Below are 25,103 nucleotides of genomic sequence, written 5' to 3'. Positions count from 1 at the left end.
TACTATTACTTGAAACAGAAAATCAAGGTAAATGTGAAATTGAGGTAAGAGTTGGCACATCTTTACAAGCTTTTTTCCATGTGGAATGTTCCTAACATTTATTATCTTGAAACTTCATATTCGGGGATAAATTAAGACCGCAGTTCCGGTGGGAGATCCTTTTGGGGTTCCTCACTTGAGGCATGACGTAAAGATCCCTTTGGGATCCCCTCATTCAAGGAATGGTACATAACTTAAAGACTTGAGTCAGGCTACCTGGGGGGGAACTATGGTTTTCAACAAGGTAGCTTGAGATGATGGTGTCCCCTGAGCTGTGTTTATGCTTAGTTGCAGGTCCGGTTCCAGGGAAGGATAAAAAATGAGCTCAAAAAAACCTTTTTTCCAGGTGTTACAACTTCAATTTGGGTCTTGGATTAAACACTGGAGTGAATTTCTTACTTAATTTTTTTTCTGGAGTGAAAATCTTTATAAAATTGGATAAGGGGCAGGGTATGTTCCCTTTAAAAAAGGCAGGAAAAGAATCACAACCACAGTACCAGCTTTTACTTACTGTTAATAGCACTCTATAGTAAGAAAACTTTTAAATGAATAAAATATTTCTCAAAAAAGTTTAAATCTGGTTACTATCCAAATAAAATGAAACAGATGAAGACAAACTAAACATTTCCTACAACTGTGCAATTCAGTATTCTGGTTTATGTCAATATGAATTACTAATGCTGGCTAATATTATAATATCCTCTGATTTACTACAACAGTTACAGTTAACTACATTTTTATCACTATACATTAATTTCTTTTTAAATCTTTATTAAAAAAAAAACTTCCTCTATCATTTATTCCTAATATTTAATACCGACAATTTAATACAGACAAAACATTTTGCATGCAATACAAACAAAACAGCAACTCAGCCACAGCATGGTATAAAATACTATTTTTTTAAAGGTCTAACCACAATAAAACAAGACTTTCCTGAATTAACATTAAATAGGTTTAATAGGCTTAACCAATATAAGAGTAATATAAAAAATTTATATGCATATTTTTCTGCATAAATAAACACTATGGAGAATTTATAACGTAAGTAATAAAAAACAAAACTACTTGTAGATTTATCAAAAATATTCTACGGCTACAGGAAAAACCATATTTCAATTACGTAAATATAGCAAATAAAATATTTATTATTTAGTAATCCCCCACTATTCAAAATTTTGGTTAACTGCATTCAATTGCTGTTGCTATAGCACGTGTGCACACACACGCACACACATTCATATAGCTTGTTTTAATTTAAGAACAAAAACTGACAGAAAAGTAGGTGACAAAAATTAAATATAAGAATAACAAAGATAAGGATGTCTATGACAGATTTAAACCTAATTTTACAATGAATTCATTAAATGAAGTTTTGGGTTCATTAACACAGTTGTCTGATAAAAGTTTGAGTTATAATCTGCCCTGGAATGAGAATTAAATTTTACAAGAAAACTTGACATAGCAATGAACCCATACTAAAGCAATTTTTACAGAACTGAAAATTTACAATTAAGCATCATCATAGCAGTTGCCAGGCAAGCTGAATGAATCATTATAAGAAAAATTCCAAAAATACAAAAGCCAATTTCAAGAATTACAAACATCTAATCCCACAGTGGAAATCATTTCCTATTTCTTTCTTCATCAAGCCAAACATATAATTATAAATCAGTATGCCAAGCTCATTGAAAGGCAAGTGATCATCAACTCTACAAATGACAACTTCATTCTGATTACCTCAAGGACTAGCTGTTCAGCAAGCATATTACTCTCAGAGAAAACAACCGAGTAAACATTAATGAAAGTTATTAATATAACAAGTAAATAAGAACAGATACAAAAATCAAAATTTTAGATCTGGTATTCATGTGTAGCAAACTGTGTTTAAAAAACATAATTTGTTTTAAAATATATACTACATCAAACAGAAATATTTCTGTAAGTCAATGTTAAACTATGCAGTAGTAAATTTGTAATGTTTTATAAATAAAATTACACTAACTTAAAATAGTTTACATAAATGTTTATTAGTAAGCAGTGACAAAGTAAATCAGAGGATGCTCTTGACTAATATAACAATACTAGAAGTTTGTTTTGTACATTAAAACAGGGATTTTTCTTTTACACTTCATTAATTTCATTTACATTAATATTGTTTAAAATGTATTAATTTTACCCAGCAATATTGTTAAGAAATCCAAACCCTTCTATCTAGTATCACTAAGGTCAACACATACACGGGTGCGCGCACACACACACACACACACACACACACACACACACACACACACACACACATACACACACACACACACACACACCCACTAAGAGAGGGGGGGGGTGAAAGAGTATTAACTTGTAGAATGTAAGTAATTCACATAAACTTTTAGTTAATATTGCCATTAGCCGTAAAGCCATTGGCAGTTTATTTAAAGGCTATAGCCTTTAAATAATTAATTTCCTTTTAAATTATTAACACGTAATTAAGAAAGTTTTTTTTTTTTTACTATAAAAATAAATAAATACAAAATGTATTTTAATAGAATTCAAAGGTGACAAAAGTTGCAAAGTCTACATTACATAAGGTAATGACTCAAGAGTACACTCTGTATTAAGCATTGATACGCTGTAGTTGATATTGATACAATCCTTGACTATAAGGAAGACATGAAGTTAGGGTCACAAAATTATGATTAATCATTCTAAACACAAACACACTAGAGTAGTGAATTAGTAAACGTACAGTAAAATACATAACTCAATAGTTCAAACGTTTATATTTGGATGTGAATTTTATTCAATATGAAAATATAAATATAAATTTACAACCTTATAAGCCTCTCTAATGTAGCTGAAGGATAGAGTATTATTAACATGAAACCACAAAATGTATTTGCTATTTACAAATTACTCAATAAAATTGTTTAAATGTAAAATACATATTTAAAAACACATATACAAACACAAAGTCTTAACCAAACTAATATTTCCTCCAATTAATTATTTTTTTAATACAACTTACTTAATTATCTTTATAAATTGTATTTCTAATTATGCATTTTAAAACAAATCGGTTATCAATGAAGAGTCTAATAAGACTTTCCTTAACTAACATTCTAATGTTATTACTGTCCTCTTAATTATTAATTAATTTCTAACACAGTTATATTAACTTCTACTAAAGGAACATATGCTAAATTAATGCAATTTATTTATCTTGTGTTTTGGCGATTTTATAGCACATTTTATCTTTTTTCAATTATTAAGAAGTTAATTTTTCCACCATTTTTGAGTCTTAACACCTGAATTATAAAACTAATATTTATATATTTTAGTAAACCTTCATTAGTGGGTTGAACAAACTTGACAGCTTACACTGTTATTGCATTATGATTGCAAAATTTTTATTTTGGTGGCAATTTTCAAGTGAACCAGGCGGACAATCATGGCTATTCATGTATTTTTGTAATCCTCTTTTAACAATGCTTAATCCAAAATCAAAGACAATAAGTATTCACTCACACACATACATACTGAATTCAAAAATGGATTGTTCTCAGCCTGTCAAAATAAGCTGATCCAATATGCCTGTCAATACAGGCAATCTAAGAAAATAAATAACATGCAAAATTCATTACTCTAACTTAACAACACATAAGGTTTTTGTTTCAACTCTACCAGAAAAATTAATTACTAAATTGTTAAGTTGACAGAAAAAAATTTTGATACTTTGACAGGAAATGTAATTTTATTTAAATAGACAACATTTCTTTTTGGGAAGAAAACAACAATAGCTACAAAAACTGTAAATGGTGTTTTATATAAAATACTACTTTTTTTCTTTGCAACTACTAAAACTGTTATGCTTTTATATATATGTGTGTGTGTGTGTGTGTGTGTAATCTTTATATTATGTATTCATGAATAAAGAATAAAAATCCAATGCAGTGTCACTTTGTTTAAAAAAAACAATCAATTTTTTCTTGTCAAGGCACCTTGAAATATTTTGCAATATTAAAGAATATTGTTACTATAAAGGGTTAAAAACGATGGAAATTATAGTTTGACAATAACCATGAGAAACCGATGAAAGAAAATTATTCTATGGTGAAAAAAAAGTTGCATTTACTAATGTAACAAATTACCAAAATAAAACATATATAACTTTAACAAAATGCAACAATTTGATTAATAAACCATGAGATACAAAGGAGAAAAAAAGAAAAGCATACAAGAACACAATTCACATCCTGCAAACTACTCACAAAATCTATTGTTCAAAGGTAGCAACCAAATATGTGAAATGAAGTAATCTGCAGTAAATAAATAACAACTTTATTCTGAACAATATCTAATAATATACTGTAGAGATATCTTAATTGTTTAAGTGCCCTAATACACAAATAAAAAAATTAATATCCTAGTATTTATTTAGATCGGAATTCTGGAAAAATCCTTGAAAAAATTCTCTAATAAGTGCAACATCACAAAATATGAAGTTAATTAAGAAAAAATAAATATTACTAGTCAATTTTTTTTTTAACTTTAAAAGAAAGCTAAAACAAACTTTACGCTAGGATCATAAAATCAATACATTTACCAGTACAAGTTCTGTCCTCACTTTGGACAAAAAAAAAAGTAAATGCAGAGAAGTATTTCTAAATTAGTTGCACAAAAGTAACCTTTAATAATGAAAAAACTAAATAACTTAATAAATATATTTGATATAACACTGAATAAAGTATATCTTCAAGTTTCATTTAAAATTCTTTAAAATTTTCAATGTTACCTTTTGTAACATGGCAGATGTCCCATTTGTAATCAATTTCCTGCCAAATCTTATGAAGAATGACTTGATCTATGGTGGTAACTGTTTCTGCTGTTATACAGTGCTGCAGCTCGTCAATTTTTCCTGGAAGTGGAGGAACAAACACTGTCTTTAAAGTAACCCCATACAAAGAAGTTCATTGAAGTTAAATCTGATGGTCATAGTGGCCAGGAAAATTGTTCCACCACGTACAATCAAAGTCGGCACTTTGCTATTGAGATGCACAACAATTGCACAATAACAATGTGGCACTGCACCCATCTTGCTGGAAAATGAATTCTGTACCCATAACCTGTTGTAACTGTAGCATTAGATAATGTTCAAGCATGACCAAGTAGTACATATGCCAGTTATAGTTGACGGCAAAAAAAAAAGGTAAATTTTGTGTCAGCTTAAAGCAAAATAAAAAAATTTACCTTAGGCAAGTACATGTTTGATTTTGTAAAGTAGATTCCACCCAGCCCATATCCGAACATTAAGTCGATTCACTTTACTGCTGGTATAGAAGGTTGCTTCGTCACTGAACACAATTTTATTAAAAAAAATTATTATTATCTTCAGCCTCGATTTTGTTTAACATGTTTATACAAAACTCAGTTCGTTTTTTGTTTATCACCTACACTCAAAGCTTGTATCAATTGTAATTTGTATAATCTAAATGACAGTTGATTATGCAATACCTCCTTACTGTAACCCTAGGAATACTCAATTCTAAGCTGGCAAGTCCCTTTGATTTCCCCGAACTACGAATGAATATCTGCCGCATTTGTCCAATTGCCACTTCAGAAGGTCTACCTTGACCTGGTGCTCTATGTCATAAACAATCTGTTTCAAAATAAAACAACTGTACCATGCAATAACAGGCTGCCTTTGACATGGTTGCTTGCGATATTTAGTCATGAATTGTCTCTGAACAGTAGTAGGCAATCTGGATTCATCGCAAACAACACTGAGCACCGTTCTGCATTGGTATATGACTCCATGATGAATGATGGAATTACTAATTCTTAACTGCCACCTAGCAAGGATGTCAGATGGGAATGAAACTTGAAGATATTCATTGATGTATCAAACAACTCTGCAAGTTGTTTACTTTTTTTATAATTGAAAGTTACTTCTGTATTAACTAATTTAGAAATATCCAGTATATGAAATATTAAGTAAAAAAATATCTATTTTGTAAAAATTAAAATTATTTGAGCACAGACAATTTGTACATTTAAATTATATTTAAATTATATATATATATATATATATATATATATATATATATATATATCTTGTGTATGTTTGTGTGTGTGTGTATATATATATAAACACAAGTACAACTAAAAATTTAATTGAAAAATAAGTATCATTGACTCCACAAAGGAATTTTTTTTCATTTTAAATAGGTCAGTGATTTGTTAAAAAAAAAAAAAAAAATAAAAGAACCATAAGGCTCACTACAAATTAATAAGCCAATCTGGGAAAAACCAAAAGTTAACAAGAATGAACTTATTATGAACCCAAAGAAAAGTGTATGAATTCATACAAATAACAACAAATTAAAATCACACAAGTTAAACAAAAACATAATTGTGATCACATATTTTATAATTCTTTTTTTTATTATTTTATCAGTTAAGGCAAGTGAATTATCAAATAATAAAACTCTTGACAAAATGTTAACAAAGTTTACGTTTAACTTCATAAGTTATTTTACAGGAATACATTGTTGACCTTCAGAGTGGAATGGTAGCATGCATTTCTTTCATCCAGGTTCCATGTTCAAAATCTAGATATGCACTGTATTTTTTAAACGCTATAAAATTGTCATATTATATTCCCACTCACGTTATATGTAAAAAAAATCAATCTGAATATCAGCATCTGAGTGAGTTTTTAGAAGGCTCTTAGAAGGAATGGTGCTTCATATGCTAACAGGATGTCTACTCACATTAGATACAATAGCCAACTCAATTTTTAAAAAACTGAATATAAATAAAACTTCTGCCTACCAGTTAAATAAAAATAAAAAATTCTATATTCATACATTATAAAATAAAGTACATTTTAAAGAACTTCCCTGAGCCTCATTAACTTTTCCTGAGATCATCCCTACCAGTGATATATTTTTCTATTTTGAGACTTGCCTCACAGCAGTCCACATACCCACCCAACTACAGTTAAGTGAAAAATTAAACTTACAGTTAAGTGATTGGTCTAATGTAATTTAATTAAATGAATCTCTGCCCGTAATCACTCCCTTTTTAAATTTGTAACAATAAACCAATCGTAAAATGTATACTTTTATCAAATTAATCTGACGTTCATAATTTTTGACTAATTTAGGTCACAAAGTAGGATTATATCAATAATAATTTTTAAAATTTTTTTCCTGCTAATATAACATACAGAATTATTGATAATAAACAATTTACAAACTGATGTTACATATCACCAACCACATCATATGTGGTTTATTTATTAGATTATCATCTAACTACAGACATTGGGGGGTCCATATAAATTCTGTAATATAATGATGAGACTGAATAATATAAAAATCTGTATTTATACATTTTGTATTTATACAATTAAAAAAAAACATTTAATTATCAATATTTTGTAACGTTAGAATTAAATATCTTGAGTATGAAAAAAAATAAAAATAATTTTAAGAAATGATGAATAATAATAATCACATGAAAAAACACAATATATAACCAGAAGTGATCAAAAACAGTCAAGAGTACTGGGAATGATCTAGAGCAGTGATTCCCAAACTGTCGCCATGGTACCCCAGGGAGCCACAGCCTCTTCACAGGGGCTGCCATAAAATATTGTAAAAGCTTCATAATTAATTGAACCAAGATATTTATAATTATTAATTTAATGTGAATAGAGTAAAAAAATAATGAAGATACACAAGTTTTATTTATTTTTATCTCTTACAAGTAGTCATACTTTTACTTAAGGTAGGGCGCCATGGAAAAATTTTAATTGAAAAAGGGCATCGAGACTCGAAAAAGTTTGGGAACCACTGGTCTAGAGTAAAAGAGACTCCTAGACTGCACAAAAAAGAAGGAAAACAGAATGGAACACCAGATCAGAATAACAAAAAGAAAGCCCAATCTGTGAAGATGAGGAAGTATTGTGAAGAGAAGAAAAAGTTAAAAATTAAAAAAGGCACTAAACCAAAACTTAACTGTGGTTAACAGCAGGCCTTAATGAACCAAAAAATAAATAAATAATTTATCTCAACAGTGAAAAATAGGAGGTAAACAGAGCACTACTAAGAAATGAAGACTTGACAGTAAAAAGGTATCGCATAATAAAACAACTATGCCACAATACTAAATTTAAAGTAAAAATATACACATAAAGAATATATATATTTCCAACAGGTTTTTTTTCTTTTTCTTTGGACTAAAATAAATGATTTAGTTTTAAATTAATCAATAGATAAGGCATTTTAGATAAATAAATAATGAAAAACAGTTAACAAATTAACATTATGATTATTCAGCAGAAAGTAGGTTACATCAACAAAAGCCATTAATTTAAAATAGTTATTAGCCTGCTACTAACACAATCAATGAAGAGAATTATGAAACATTTTTAAAATGCTGAATTAAAATAAATTAATATACTATTTATTTTAAATAAGAACCGGCATAATGTATAAATTAAGAAAAAAAATAAATCATATAACATGCTTTTTTTATAGTATTAAATACTGACAACATGCACACAGTCACATACACATTAAGTGAATGTATACAAATGGAAAAGTCTGATGTAACCAGAAATGACCTTTTATATGATAAGTAAAATACACAAGAACGCCAACATGATATAATTTTATCCTAATAAAATTTTTATACCTATAAATCTCTTTAATTTTCACTGACATTTTGGAAAACACTAAAAGATGCTGGTAAAGAAGAAACTCAAATTTTCAGTAAATGTAATCTGAAATAAATACTTAATTTATAATTGTTACAACACTAGATTTTTTATTCAATGCTTTGTTTGTTTGAATGTATCAAACTACTATTCAGTTAGTTCATGAAACAATATTAGTCATAGTCCTTTTTTTTGCTTACCAGAACTATAAAAAACTGAAATTTTCCTAACATGTGAAGAGGAGGTCCTATTTTAACTAAATAAACAAATGGCATTTGTTCATTTAGTTAAATTTAGTTCAGTTGCAATCACAACCAAATATATTTTCCAGTTTTTATGTAATTTTTTCATAGCTTTCCTTCTGACTGTTAGGTGAAAGTAACATAAATGTAATGATTTTTAACACAAGTACTAAACTTAAAAATGAGAGCCAGTGCAGTCTCTAGCCCATACGACTTAAAAGATAAATCTGATCAAAATCTGAATCACACTGGTAATCTAGAGAATTAGATTTTTAAGTGGTAATTCTGTACCTTTTCTCCACAGAAAAAAATTTATCTAAGATTGCTAAACCTATGAGCAGAGTGTGTCAATGACAGCTGTCATTCCTGAGTCACTGCCTGGCAGGTATTCTTTGTACATATTAGTTACCAAATATTAACTTTGTTATACATGTTTATTATATAAACTGTAGTTTAAAAAAAAAAAAAAACATGGGATGTATTGCAACTACCATTTAACAGTTATCAATCTCAGTGACATCTAGTGTCTTGGACACAATATTTATGATATATCTTTGAGTTATTATTTTTCTAAATGAGGCATTATTCAAATTTTTATCCTGTAAGTAAAACAAAAACTTTGTTTTTGTTTTAAAAGCCTGGTTTTAAAAGGCAATTCTTTTGGGATAATTTATTAAAAATACTACCATTTGATGTGACTTTATTTGCTGTATGGTACTACCAAAACAAACAATAAAAATAACTTGTAAACCTTTTAACCCCAACAGAGTTATGATATAGTATATGTCACATTGTACATGTCAATCATTTTATATATAAAAAAATCCATTAATCTTTTCACAATAAAAAATGTAAATAATTTATTTAATGATAACAGTCTCTGTCAGTGTATTAAAGCCAAAAAAAGAAAACAATAAATTAATAAAGATCCACCTAGTTCAGTAACACGCACTGTGTTACGTTGAATTAAAATATGTATTTCATTCAAATTAGTTCAAAAAAAAATTTAGAACAATACAAGCTTCTAAAAAAACTAATCACCAACCTAATCTTTGTGAACTGTACTTAACTATTTACATTATGAGGTTACATTATAATATTAACAAAACTATATTACCAATAAGATATTAATTTAAACATCAAAAACATTTTAGCGTTAATCACAATACAAGGATATTTTTAAGCCAATTAATCATTACAATTAAATTATTTTTAATAATAAATTTGTATGTAATCCGGTGATGTTTGGTCCTGAAATTGTGCTATGACAAAAAATAAATTAAAAATTTTCAACTGAAATTAACAAATAATTTTAATAAATAATGTAATCTCGTAAAAAAAAAAACTCGTATTTTGTTTTTGTCTTTAGTTTTTACCTACCTTTCAGGTAGGTAAATACAAAAATATAATAAGGGGCCATTTTGAAACAAGTTATTTTAGAATTTGGCTTTTCTAACATTTCTACATATTTTCTGGTTTATCTAAGTTTAAAAATATAAAAGAAAATAAATAAACTAGTGCAGTTCTGTAAGTACAATATGTGTATATTGGTTTTTTTAATTAAATTTTATGTAATGAGCGACTGTATAATCAAGATGTTTAGTATGAAAATCTGTATAAACAAGAAAGTGATGCTATTAAATTTTTACGGATATCAGACATAATGGAAGGATTCTTTAACACTGACTGCCGTCTTATAAAGTGCAATTTGGTAAAAACTTCACAGGAAAGCTTTTAAAGAATATTAGCAACAAATAAAAAAAAATATCTTTCATCCTAAAACAAAGAAATCCAACAGAGCAGAGGGATGGGCCATACAGGACTCATGATTATTATCTTGACCCAGATGCAATTTAAAGAAAGTTTACGGAACATGTTTAAGACTATTAGTAATACTGTTAAAAAAAAATTGAAAAACTGTTACCTTGTCCACCATCCGTCAAATAAAAAAAGTGAAGAAAATGATAATAGTATTCTTTTTCCTTTCAAATTTTAAAGAAGAAATACTTGTAAAAAGTGATGTAGGACTTTATCTAGGTTCAGGCTATGCTTCAGCTTAGGGTGGGAAGGTAGTATTTTTTAAAAATTACCTGGTTACTCACTCGTTTTAAAAATTATGCTTAATTTTTTTTTTCCAATTGGTTGACTAAATTAATAATCAGATAAGAAAATCGGTTAGGTAAAAAATTACCAAAATTTTCACAGTTTCATTGAGGAAAGGATAAATCTTTAACTTTTATGCAAAAGCTGAGAAAGTTCAACAACATCGTTGACAAATTTTCTTTACTGTAATAGTAAAACATACAACTGCACATGTAATTTATAAGAAAGATAAGACAAACGAATAGATTTCATTTACATATCCTGAGTTGGTTTATATAGCTATGGATTCTAATATAAGCTCTTTAACAAATGGCAATATAAAGTAAAATACAAACAGCAATATGAAACAAATGAAAAATAAAATAAAAGGCAATACATGAAAACAAACTTAAAAAATAAATTGCTGTGTTAAGTTCATAAAACACTACTTACATATTTTTTAACTAGCTGTACACTGCCTTAAAATACACAAAGGTACATGTAAAACATTACTGTCACTACTAATCCTAGCAAGCCACAATAAACAAAAGATACGTAGATGTTAAAAAATAGCACTGTTGGAATTAAGGTAACTAAAAGTATGTAACAAACAACTACCCATCGTAGTATGAAATAGTCCAACAAATAGAAAACATGAAATTTACCAAAATTATTAACTTCAACATAGTTAATAATAATAATATAGAATACAATGTACAGCCACAAAAAAAAAATGCCAGCAATTTAATGCATTTCTTCTGTTCTCATGTAAGACTATCTAAAATGCATAGATAAAAAAGTATGTTAAGCAATATGAAATATAGATTGTACCATGAGAAATACAAACATTACAAACAAAATCCCTTTCGGCACACCAGAAAACGGAGGTAGATTTCACTGGTGCTAAGTCGGGAATAAAAATGATTTCCACCTTTAAGTTAAGAAAAACTTCAAATTTACTCATTATGACAATTGTGCAAAAAAAGTTTCACATGTTTAGCATATGACAAGCCCCATCTTCTTACAAGTCCAGCAATATTTTGATTACCCCTTGCCGTAAGGGCTGGTCACATCAAAAATTGTTTCAGACAATAGTTTTAGGTAGTTTTGAGGACAAACGACCACGTTAAACAGATTTGATACTGTGCCTATTAAGGAAGGTATGATTTTTTTCTTTGAAACCCCCATTTTTTTCCACCCCCTGGGCCAATGGTTGGCGAAATCAAAAAACTTTAGGTCCTAAAACAATACAACTGGTTTTAGGCCAAAGAATAGTAGGAACTTTCAACAAATTTGATATTTTACTTAAGAAAGTGATATATTCTTTCCGAAAAAGTTCTCCCTCCCATTTCCACCCCCACGTGTGATTTTGGCCATTAACAAACTAGACCAAGATTTTGGGACTAGTTATTTTTAAAGAATAATTTGAAAGTGATCGACACAAAATTACAGCAGTTATCGTGTCCACAAGAAAGTAAAATATAAATATAAATACAGAATGTCCCACATAAAACGCAACCCATCAATCACTCATCCATGAAATTTCTAAAGTCAAGTTACTCCCCTACTAGTTAATGAAATGGACTCGTCCAACATCTGAACATCGCGGCGACGCAGTAGAACACTACCGATAGTAACAACTATGCAATCATAACGTTCAGTGTATTGCTAGAGACAAGATGGTGTTTTCGGTAGATGAACGTGTTTTCATTGTTGAGTCGTACTTTCAGTACGAAATCAGCGGTTGCAGTGCAAGACTTGTTTCGCCATAAGTACCCAGATAAACCAGCTCCTAACAAAACATAAGTATTAAGGTTAATTGCAAAATTTAGAGAGACCGGTTCTGTTAATAACAAGGAACCCAAAAGATCTGCGTCAGTGTTGAATACAGATACAGTCACTGAAATCAAAGACCGATTACTCGCCTCGCCAAATAAATCGATCAGACGTTTGTCTGCTGAAATTAATTTGTCTAAATCAAGTGTTCATCGGGCGACCAAACAATTACAAATACGATCTTATCGCATTCAAACGGTTCTTCAACTTCTTGAGCCCGACAAAGAAAAACGGCTACAATATTGTCAACGGTTCCGTCGATTTCTGCGTGAGGGAATTAATGTTATGGATTCAATATTTTTCACAGATGAAGCACGGTTTCATTTGGATGGCTACGTAAACAGCCAAAACAGTAGAATTTGGAGTGCTGAAAATCCCCACGTTTATCACGAAAAACAATTACACCCGCAGAAGTAGGGCGTGTGGTGCGCGATAACGCGGAAGAAAATAATCGGTCCTATTTTTTCGAGTACACCATTAATGCAGAACGCGATATCAGGATATTTTATTTCAGTTCATCGCACTCTTGGAAGAGGAAGACAGACACTGCTGGCTACAACATAAAGTGCGACATCGCACTACGCAGGTTCAACTTCGGATTTCGTCGAGGAATTCTTTGGTAATCGTGTTATCGGTCGAGGCTTGTGGCCACCAAGATCTCCAGATTTGACTGCGGCGGATTTTTTTCCATGGGGTTACCTCAAAGAAAAAGCCTACAGCAACAAACCACGAACACTTGAAAGTCAATATTGAACATGCTGTATTAAATATCCAGCCACAAACTTTGAAAAAAGTTGCAAGAAACGGAGTAAAAAGAATTGAAGCTTGTATTCAAGAAGTGGCGGCCACTTCCGACATTTACTCTAAATGTAAGGTAATGGATGGTAATAATAAAAATTACATTTACATTTACATATGCCTTTTTATTATTTCAATACCTACCAATATAAGGTTGGGTTGCTTTTTATATCGGACACCCTGTGTGTGTATATATATATATATATATATATATATAAATAAACTTTTGAGCTGACTGTGGTTTTGGGGTCAGGGGTAATGTGAAACGCGAAGATATGTTGAAATTTTGTGGAAGTTGAATCATGGTATCCATTACGATACATAACTTTGTTACAAAATATACCTCTCTCTTTTTTCTGTTTAGCCTCCTATCGTTTAGATAATACTTCAGAGGATGAATGAGGATCATATGTATGAGTGTAAATGTAGTGTAGTCTTGTACACTCTCAGTTCGACTATTCCTGAGATGCGTGGTTAATTGAAACTGATCTAGTATTCAAATCCGTGTAAAAATAACTGGCTTTACTAGGACCTGAACGCTGGAACTCTCGGCTTCCAAATCAGCTGATTTGAGAAGACGCGTTCCGGGTAGGTAACCAACCCGGTGTGAAACAAAATCTACCTAAAAACAGCAAACCGAACTATATTTGTTGTTAAACAGGTTAATATGTATAGAAAGAAAAAAAAACAGAACATTATGCCACACAACAGCTCAGCTCACTCAAAAATTTAACAAAAAAATAACAGAAAAAACCAATACTTTTAAAAAAGGATATTTTATTTAAAAAATATAAAAACACTACATTGCAAAGCAAAATTTTTGGAATTATCTGACAAACATACACAGGCAGGTACATTTAAAAAATACTTCTAATTAAAAAAATATGTATATATATATATATATACATAAAACAGTGCTCCCCGTCATGGCTTCACCTGCAATAATTCACCCTCAAGTGCTGAGGAGAAGGAAGTAGTAAAGTTATTGCTGTAGCTAGTGAAGTGTGTCTGTCACTAAAGTGTTGCTGTTGACGCACACTCCAGCGGTGTGCTTGTGTTGCATATATTTTTTTGATATTGCAGACTCCTTTAGTGGTTGAATTGTGGAAAAATGAGAAATTGATTTTTAGATAATGAACGTTCTATCCAAAAATCAAATTGATATCTAAATTCGTTACCAAGAAATGCACAAAAATGTAAAAAAAAAAATTTACCCCCTTTCACCCTGTTGCAGCTTCGCCTGTGCTAAACGGTTACATGCGTTTCTCTAACAGGTCAAGGGATCTGGCTCACTCAACTCGTCCTTCCCATCTAGCCAGCAGGCTCTGCCTCTCAGACCCCATTTTGTTCATTAAAATTGTGCTTGTGAGAATAGTACTGATAAAAATTAAAGCCTCTTAAACTTATAAAAAATATCTGTATATTATAATTTCTTCAGAGCAGCAAATTATGAGTAATCTAAGAATGCTGGTTTCAAAACAGTCGGCTTCCATCTTAAAAATATTATTTATAACCGGTTACCCATATTTCATAGAGGTAAAAATGTATTTTGCCCGGTTCTATGCATTACCCAACAAACACCACTAGGTGACCGTACTTCGTTTCCCTTTTTTTTCAGTTTTTTAATTACTTCTGTTTTATACTTTTTTAGTCAAGTAATCAGAGACAGGTGTAACCAGTCACATTGCAGATACAGTAACAGTGGCTATGTTGGTTGAGCCGCCATTGCCATACAGTCGCACTCTTTAAAAAATTGAAATTAAAAAAAAAATACCCAATGGTTTTTAAAAATTTATCTGAAGAGTATTTGCAAGCCCCAATCTAGTTAATATCTGTTTGGTATAGTTGGAGATATAATTTGCAATCAATGTCCAAATTTTTTTTACCTTCTTCACCACTTTCAAAGGGATCAAGAAAGCTTTCATGGTAGAATTTCAAAAAATCTAGATAGTGGTTTTTAAATTTTTATATGAAAATTACACACACAAAAATCAAGTTGATATCTTCATTTGTTACTTAGAAATTAAAAAAAAAGAAAAAAATAGCCGGGTTTCAAAAATCTCAGAATCCATTTTAATTTTAAACATTTTTTTATTGTGTTTAACCTCCAGGACCGCCGTTAAGTATTGCTTCAGAGGATGAGATGAATGATTTGTAGCAAAAACCCTTTAAACTCAGAATTTCAAAAATCTACATATTAGTTCTCAGATATTTACATGAAGATAACACATACAAAAAATCAAATTGATATCTTCATTTGGTAACAAGAAATAAAGAAAAATTGTAAATTTTATTGTTATATTTTAACCCTTTAAACTAGCAATTTCAAAGAATTCTTTCTTAGTACTTACACCGTAAGAAAAACATGTATACAAATTTTCGATTTATCTTTGGTAGTTTTAGCTAAGCGTTGATGAATCAGTCAGACAATAAGTAAGTCGGTTAGGACAAATTGCTTTACAGGTACGTAGTTAGGTATATAAATGGTGTAAGTGGATTGCTAATTTTTAAGTTAGAAATTAGAAGTATTTATTTTATATATATTATATTTTATATTAGAAGTATCAAGTATTTATTAAACGTTTTAATGACTAATAAAATACTTTTAACATATCATTTACTCTTTAAAAATTAAAATAAAAAAAAAAAGTAATATATATGTAAATAATAAATAATCAGTATTAGAAGACAACTGATAATATTAAATGAGTTGCATCAGAGGTAAAAATTTGCAAAAGAGGAAACAAGTTGAGTGTAACACTAACAGTTTCAAGTAATGCCTGATATTTTGCAGTATGTTAACACTCATATAAAACATAAAAGAAAAGATAAAAATCAAAGTTTTTTTTTAACAAGAAAACGTAATTACAAACCATCTTGGAGTAACCAAAAACTTTATAAACATAAATGATGGCCTTTAAAAGTACTTTAAGTAAAGTTCTCTATTAAATGAACTCCACACATTTTTTCAATTTTTATTTAAAAATACAAGATTGAAAGTTTATTTTCAATTTTCATATGCAGCAAAATATTTATTTACTACTTTTTAAAAATTCTTTAAGTTTACTAATTTAGTTTTTTTTATTCAAAATTTGTAAATTAAATGTAAGGAAACTCATAATAATAATTATTTTAAAAAACATTCATTTTCAGTAAAAAATGAAATTTCTAAGAAAAGTTTTTTTTACTCACTTACAGCCATGTTGCTAAAAAAATATAAAATACCTTACAAAGTACGTTATATTATAAAACGGTAAACTTTTTTTTTTCCAAAAATAATTTTTGCAAATACCCTCTTTTATTTATTCAGAAAAATAATTTTCTTAAAATCAATCGCTTAAGTGCCTTATCCAATCATATCCAAAATTTAATAATGTAAAAATTTCCTCACACATAGGAATAATCATTGCAATTTTTAGAAGTTTATCTTAAGCTGTTATGTAGTTAATACATCTAAAAATCACAAAGCGCGCGCATGCACACACACAGAGGAAGAGGACTTATGTGTTAATTGAAAGCTTTGGGGGATCAAAGAACCTAAAAACCATAGAGAAATAAAAAAATAACCATAGCATCTTAATGAACAGCAATGTTATACAGTATTATTGAACTTTTGGTGCATAATTAAAATACTGCACTCAAAATCAAACTGTAGAAAAGATTTAAAAATTAATAATATTAACTAATAAAAGAGGGCAATTTCATACATAAGTAATGCATATTAAAAAAAAATTTAGGATAAAAATAATGCAAGTTTCCAGGAAACAGTAAACTATACGTTAGTAAAATGACTTCTTTTAACAAAGTAAAATAATAATAATTTTGTAAACTAATAAGCATAAGTAGACTTAAAATGGGAAAGCATAAATTTATGCTATTGTTAGCATTAAACAAAACCAAGTAAGAACTTCCAGGTAAAAAAACTTGATTGTAGAAAAAAACAAGCCTGTTGAGAAAACCAGTTATACCTACACAGTATATAACACAATATAGGCCATACAAATGTGACTCCATACTATTATTTCCTCACAAAATTAATGGTAATTCATTCACATACCACCATATGTACTCTAGATGCATATGCTAGGAAGCAGATGTATTCAAACAAGCCCAGGGTATTTTTATTTTCATACTAGTCTTATTACTATATACTACATCATGAAAACTAATTCCATAGCTACATACAAAAACTGTACTTGAAATAATACAAAAAAAAAATGAGACAAAATACTTTTTATATATATATATTATTTTTTTTAAAGAAAAATTGTAAATACTTCAAAAATTTTTGTTTAAACAAACAGGATCTCATATAAAATATGATAAAATTGAACAAGTAACCAAATGAAATTTGAACTTTTAATCTAGTTAAATAAAGTGGAGTCAATTTATAAAAGTTAAGATTTAATAACATATATTAAAATATATGTAAATTTACCATAAAATAACACAAATACATTCACTTTACTTTTATGGCAATTAACATCAATAAATTTCTTAAAATTATTATTAAATATCTAAATAATTATAATCACTTTAACAAATATACATCAACATACAACTTTTTTTTTCGTAATAATATTTTTTTTAATTTCTTACTCAGGCATAACAAATATGTAGACTTTAAAAAAAAATTGTTTTCTAAAGAAACTAGAAACCTCATGCAGGCAAAAAAAAAAATCGGACAATTTAATTAACACGCTTTAATAAATAAAAACGCATTAAAAAACTAAATGTTATTGGTTTTACAATAAATACTTTTTTCTAATAAAATTTAACGTAATTCTAACATACACAAAGTAAATCATGAATAATGCTTTCATAATGAACAGTAATCAGAAAGCGATGAAATTTAAAAATTTATTACTGTTTTCTTTTCAACGGCGCGAGTCTTATTTACTAAAATTCTGATCGAACCTTCACACAAAATTTGCAACGCGATAATGCATTTGCTATATTGCTACGTCCTATAAACAATCCCATGATAACGTGGAAAAAATATTAGATTCTTTTTCATGAAAAATTCGTATAATCAGGTAATCCGGAAACAGATGACTTATTTACCAACGACGGCAATGAAAAAATTCGTATTAACGAGTGACGTAATAATATGCGTAATGTGCGTCTCATTCTCCATCGTATTTTTGTAATTTTGCGAATTGCATTGCCTCACTTTTGAAATTAATTTAAACGACAATAGAGCCTTTATCAAAGAGAATCTTTGATTCCCTATTTTCTTTATGTAGTTATATATAATTGTACATCTAAACTGTTCATTTTATTAAGTAGTTTTCCGAGCCGTAGATTTTTCTCTTAATTCCTTTTACAAATAAATAAAATGTAAAAGAAACCACTTTTAAATTTAATTGGACGGTAATATAGCTTTGCATTAAATTTTACAATCTTTTAAGAGCTTTAAGAAAATTTTATTACTGCTAGGATTATTGTCGCTCATATGCAGTACGCTAATTTAAAAACTTATTTTTACACGCATTTAAAATACAAAAATATATTTCACTGAATAAATATTTGAACTGTAACCAAACTGTAAACATACAACACTTTCTTAAACGGTAAAAGAAATAGTTTAATAAAAAAATCTGACCGATTTTTTAGTAGTTGGGATTTCTTTCACAAACAAAAAATACGAGAAGATTTTAAGATAGTCACAATTTACTCTTAATTAGATAATTTAGATGGCGCGGGCGCGAATGATTATACCTTATTTTTACACAATAACCTTAAAGGGAATTTAAAATAAAATATTAATTATTACCAGCGTTTTAATTTAACATTCTAAGAAAAATTAAAAAAAAAAAAAAACAGTAATTTTTATCACCAATTTCAACTTACCATTTTTTTTTTCATCTATGTTAACTATGAAAGTCAATATTTTATTAAATTATAAATTAATTAAAAATACTAAGGACTGATAAAAGATAAAATAAGTTTAAAAACTGTAATAATAAATAAAAAAAAAGTGTAACATTATGTTCACAATATACAAATTTAAGAGTTTTAAAAGCCTAAGATTTTTAAATTTAATTAGTTTTGGTGGACTATTCAAAACACAGTGGAATCAAAACTTTGCAGATGAAATACTTTAATCTTTATCAAAATAGGTGGTTTAAAACAAAACATTTTCAGATTTAACATTTTATTTAATATTGTGACCAGAATATAGACAAAGTGGAAAAAAATTAGATGTTCTGAACACACACATTTATAATATTTACATGATTTAACTAATTGAAGTAACATTTGTGAACCACATTTAGTCATTGTTCAACCATAAATTAATACAACAGTTTAAATTAATCTTAACAAGGCATTATTTTACTTAAATTGTAGCTATGTATTTTTAATGAAAATAAAGTCACTCTACTTCATTAATAAATATATAAAGAAGTTAACAGACATATCAAAGAAAAATCACAAATATAAAACAACTTCTCTATTTAAACAATAAATCAAAATATTAGCTAAATATTGAGCCCTACATTTTTATATTGTTCGGGCATATGATTATAATAAAAATAATCAACTTCACGCACAAGCCTAATTCTTTCACATTCTGGTTGATTTTTTCAGGTCATCAAAATTTTGTACAATAAATCTACCATCATTCAGAAATAATCAAACAGAACACAAAGAAATTAAAATGTATGATGTGAAAAAATAGTAATTCTTTACTAAACATATTATAATCATGTTAAGCACCCAGGTGCAAAAATATTAACACAAAACCAATAAATAAATAAATTTATAATAAAAAAATACATATATATATATGAAATATAAACCACTAAAACACAGTAATCATTTTAGTTAATCTTACTAAATTAATTTCCAATAACTAGTTTTCACAGAATCTCACACCTTCAGTTGATATTAAATTTTATATCTATTACATTAAAAAATATTCTTTTAATTGTTTATCAATTTATTCAAAATTATGTTTTATATTGTGAAATTTTGAATAATATTAAAAGTATATATGTAAATTTAGCTGTCCTGTACTGGATTAGAATAAAAATCACAAACACTTATTTAGTCTAACAGAGTAGGGAAATATTTTTTTTCTGAAGTAATATTAAAAATAAATCAAGCGACTCTAAAGGATATGATACAGCAAAAATAATAAAAAAATAAAAAACAACAGAAATTAAAGTGCACTAATAAAAGTACTCTATTCCTCAACACTTTCAAAATGAAAACCATGAACATAATAAATGGCGATATAAATGAGTGGGCAAAATCTGAAAATTAAAACATTACATTGACCATCTTGCACTAGTGAAACATATTAATAAATACAGAGTAACAAAAAAAAATACTATTAATTGCAGAATAAAAACATATAGTCCTGGGACAGAAATCTTTCCAAAAAATTGAATCAACTACCAGATGATTATTGTTATTATTCCTATTGTGTACTTTGCAAACTGTTCAACCAGTCAACAATAAGCAACTCCTGCATGCCCCAATGAAATTAGGATGCTGTGTATGACATGTAAATGAGGTATAATCTTGTACAGACTCCAGCCAACCATTTCTAAGATGTGTGGTTAATTGAACCCCCAATCAACAAAGTGCACCAATATCCATTACCAATTGAAAAAATGTTCCATTTCAGATGTAAAATTACAGACTATTCAATTTTAATATAAATCAATTACCTTAATACGTTTTTGCAGAAAGAAATCTAATACAAACACCTCAAGTATTTTCTGTCAGACTGATTTCATTTCATTTCATCCTATATTGTTCATATTTTAATACTGCCAGACATTTAAATCTTATGTTCTAAACAGCACTGTATTTATTTTGTGAAATTTTTGTGGCATCAGAAGTAAAAGGGGCAAAATTTGTTTTTGTGGACACCAGAAAGATTGGTATAGTTTTTAACTAAACTGATTTTCTTAGACATACTAAACTAACATTTTTGTCAATTTTATTAATAGTTTTCACAATTTATACCTTTCTTAATGTTTTTCTAATAAATTTTATAAAAATAATACATTTTTGTTCATTTTTTAAAATATGCATCACTAATTGTATTAACTTCAATAAGTAAATTTTTTTTAAGTCATAGAAAAGATTAATAGAATCTAATGATGTTACATGTAGTTAACCATCTTTGTAGTTAACTATCAGATAATCTTAATATTGTATTTTATAATCAACAAAAAACTAGAACAACCCAAGTACAGAATTACAAAGTAAATGAAACGACAATTACCTTTTTTTTTTCCAAAAGCACTTTTGCAGGATCCCGCATCAGTTGTATATAAGATATATTTATATGAAATTAAACTAAAATTATTTATATTAAATTATATAAAACTGAGGATACAGGATCCCGTTAGAATAAAAAATGTAAGGTGTCATTTCATTTACTTTGTAATTCCGTACTTGGGTTATTCAAGTTGGGTTTTGATTATAAAATTACAATATATTGATACAGAGAAATATGGCTCTTACAAGTATTCACTTTAGAAAAACATTAATATTATTTAAAGCGTTTATATATAAATAATTAATATAGATTTTAAACACATACATTTTTGTTATTAATTTTTGTTTTTATACTTATAATTTATCATATGAGAAGTCCTTATAAAATATAAATTAGAAAAAAATTATTTTATGACCAGAAGGAAACTTAATAGTCGCCTTTATTCAGCTATATTTAAGTTTGTTCTTTTTGAGTCAAGTATCGTATGATTATACAAATCATTAAATTATTGACATTTTTGTCAACGTAAAACAAAATTCAATTTAACCAGACCTATATTATAAGCGATAATATAATTGTTCAAAACAAATTTAAACTATAGTTTTAATAAAGATAATTTTATGAAGATAGGCCTAAATGTAATTCTATCTATAACCCATTGTATTGACAAAAATTATGTCAACAAACCATTTAACTAGTGTAAGTACAGATAACTAGCCAACAAAGGAACAAATAAAGTGATAATTTCAGCAATATCTACCTAGATATGAAGAGAACCCTTCAAAAGAATACACATAATTAACGCAAATCATAATTCTATAACACATTAGTAAGTTAGTTGTTAAGAATTGTAGAAACTATTCTTAAAAGTGATTTAAGAATATAGAAAATACAAGCATATAACAAAAAATAAACAAAGAAATTTTGTTCAGTTTTTAAGCAATTGATGAAGCTTTCATACAGAAAATTATTGAAATATTTTATCCAAGATCCTATCTCATTTCCAGGAACTACTACACAATATTACCACCTGTAGATAATTAATTGTAAAAATTTACATCAGTAACATTTGATTTCAGAAGTATCTCCAGTTAAGGTAAATTAAGAGCTTAGTTTAATGAAACAGGAAATAAAATGTTACTAAGGCCTAAAAACAACATCATGCGTAGTTCAGCACATTCATTTTCTACATATTTATTCTAGAATGCAAAAATATAAAAAAAAATTAAGATAACTAAATGCATAACTTACCGACAACAAACTTCATTTGGATCTACCCAGATGGTCAGTTCCACAGGCAACTTCATATCTTCATACTTGATCCCACATGCTCGAGCAGCTTGTTCTAAAGTAGCATCCCTTCTGTCACGTTCATTCACTCTAATGCACCGATATCCCTGCCCTTTAAAAGGTTGATCAGGAAACCAATGGTTTTCAAAACGTTCAACAAGAAGCTCAGATAAACGGGCTTTGAATTCTTCTAATTGTCCTTTGTTAAAGTTTTCGCTTTTCTCGATCAGGCGGGCTAAAAAGAGAACTGCTGCTGAAATTTCGTCTCGCATTGTACAAATTACTTGAGTTGATACTATGATGTTGAAAAATAGTCGCGTGCAGCTTGACACACATATGTGTTTTGACAAAAAAAGGCTACTATTCAGGCCCAAATGAATGTAAATGTAGCAGTTCGATGAACACTTGCACTATTTCCTCAATAACACAACCTCTATCACTACGAAACTTATAAAAATATTTTCCTCATTCAAGGCTTTAAGCCTACTCGTTTCTCCACTTCCCAAACGAAGTGTAAGAAGAATCTGAAAATGAAATATTTAGAATTAGAAACAAAGAAACAACAACGTTACAGCCACGTAGGTAAGATACTATTAATAAGCCTACGCTAGCTATACTTTCTATCGCCACACCATACTATAATTATACTCTTAAGTGGATAACCCTGCCTGTTTGCATTGTATTATTAATGTAGCTACACATTTACAAAACTAATCAATGAAATGTATACAAAACACAAACTTAAAATCACTTAAAAGGTTGTTATTATTACTTACATATAAACTAAACTGAAATCGAGTACAACACGGATCGAGAATGAACTTGCAATACCAATGTGAAAGGAAAAACAAGTGACGACTAACTACGTTTCTAAAATCGCGATTGACCAATCACAGTGCTGCTCTCATTCATGTTGAGGAAACACGTGCTTTGTACTTGTGTGACGTCATTCTGCTCTTGATTACTGGGGCAATGGCCCCTCGTACCGCCAGAGTTTAAATACACAATAAAACAATATTTCACTGGGCGTATAAATTATACCAATTATTACATATTATTTGAGTGTTATCTTTTTAACTTAAAACGAATTAAAATTCTATCCTGTAAAATACAAAAACTGACGGTAAAAGCAAAGAAAAACTTGCTGAAAGATATTTAGAATTTTCTATTAAAACAAGTAAAATAATTTTTTTATAATGTGTAATAACCTTTTTTTTATGAAAGAAATAAGGAATTCATTTACTGAAGCATGGACAGCTGACTTTTTCTGCCATTAGTTACTTGAATTATTTGTTCCACCACTGAGTTAAATTAATTTTTCAGCTTCATAACTGCTTTATTTATTCCAACCTTTGTCTCCACCTAGAGTTTTTACCTTCTAGACCTGGAAAAAATTATTATTAAATTAACTAACCATAGGGGCCTTTATATATGATCTACCAACCAAATTCCTTCTAGCAAGAATTTGCCTCAAGCTTCTTTATCATCCAAATTGTCCTAAAACCTCAATCTACTTAAAATCAATATCCTAAAAAAAATCCAAAAAACACTTCTTTGCTTTTCCTAACAATTGGTCAGTTCATGTAGTATTTTTTCTAACTCATTTTAAGTTTCAATTATAGATAAGTACCTGTAAATCTTAACATTTTAGTAATTTTTTTCTTTTATTGTTATAAAGTCTCAAACTTCTCTTTCAAATAGTTTATTGCCTCTTCAATGCACAATCTGAAAAGTAACAAGGATAGACTTCATTCTTGTCTTATTCCTTTCTGTATTACAGCATGGCTTTATACTTTAATCACTGGTAGCTGACTCTTGTGTAGATTACAAATAACTCTTTTTTTCTAAATAAATT

At 28.5% G+C, this 25,103-nt stretch overlaps 1 protein-coding gene across 1 annotated transcript in view; it reads right to left on the bottom strand.

Moving 5' to 3' along the window:
* Window positions 1-24,110, bottom strand: part of LOC142319665 (uncharacterized) — a 56,532-nt gene extending 32,422 nt beyond the window's left edge. Inside the window, exons 1-2 of the mRNA XM_075357216.1 lie at window positions 24,025-24,110; window positions 23,210-23,772 (exon numbers count right to left, since the gene is read on the bottom strand). Of these exons, the coding sequence (XP_075213331.1) occupies window positions 23,210-23,520 (311 nt within the window). The 5' untranslated portion in view covers window positions 23,521-23,772; window positions 24,025-24,110. The remainder of the gene's footprint in view (window positions 1-23,209; window positions 23,773-24,024) is intronic.
* Between the last annotated feature and the right edge of the window lie 993 nt (window positions 24,111-25,103).

Source organism: Lycorma delicatula, chromosome 2 (assembly GCF_047948215.1).
Source record: "Lycorma delicatula isolate Av1 chromosome 2, ASM4794821v1, whole genome shotgun sequence".
Lineage (NCBI taxonomy): Eukaryota > Metazoa > Arthropoda > Insecta > Hemiptera > Fulgoridae > Lycorma > Lycorma delicatula.
Note: the sequence above shows the minus strand (reverse complement) of the source record. Positions and strands in the feature narration are given on the sequence as shown.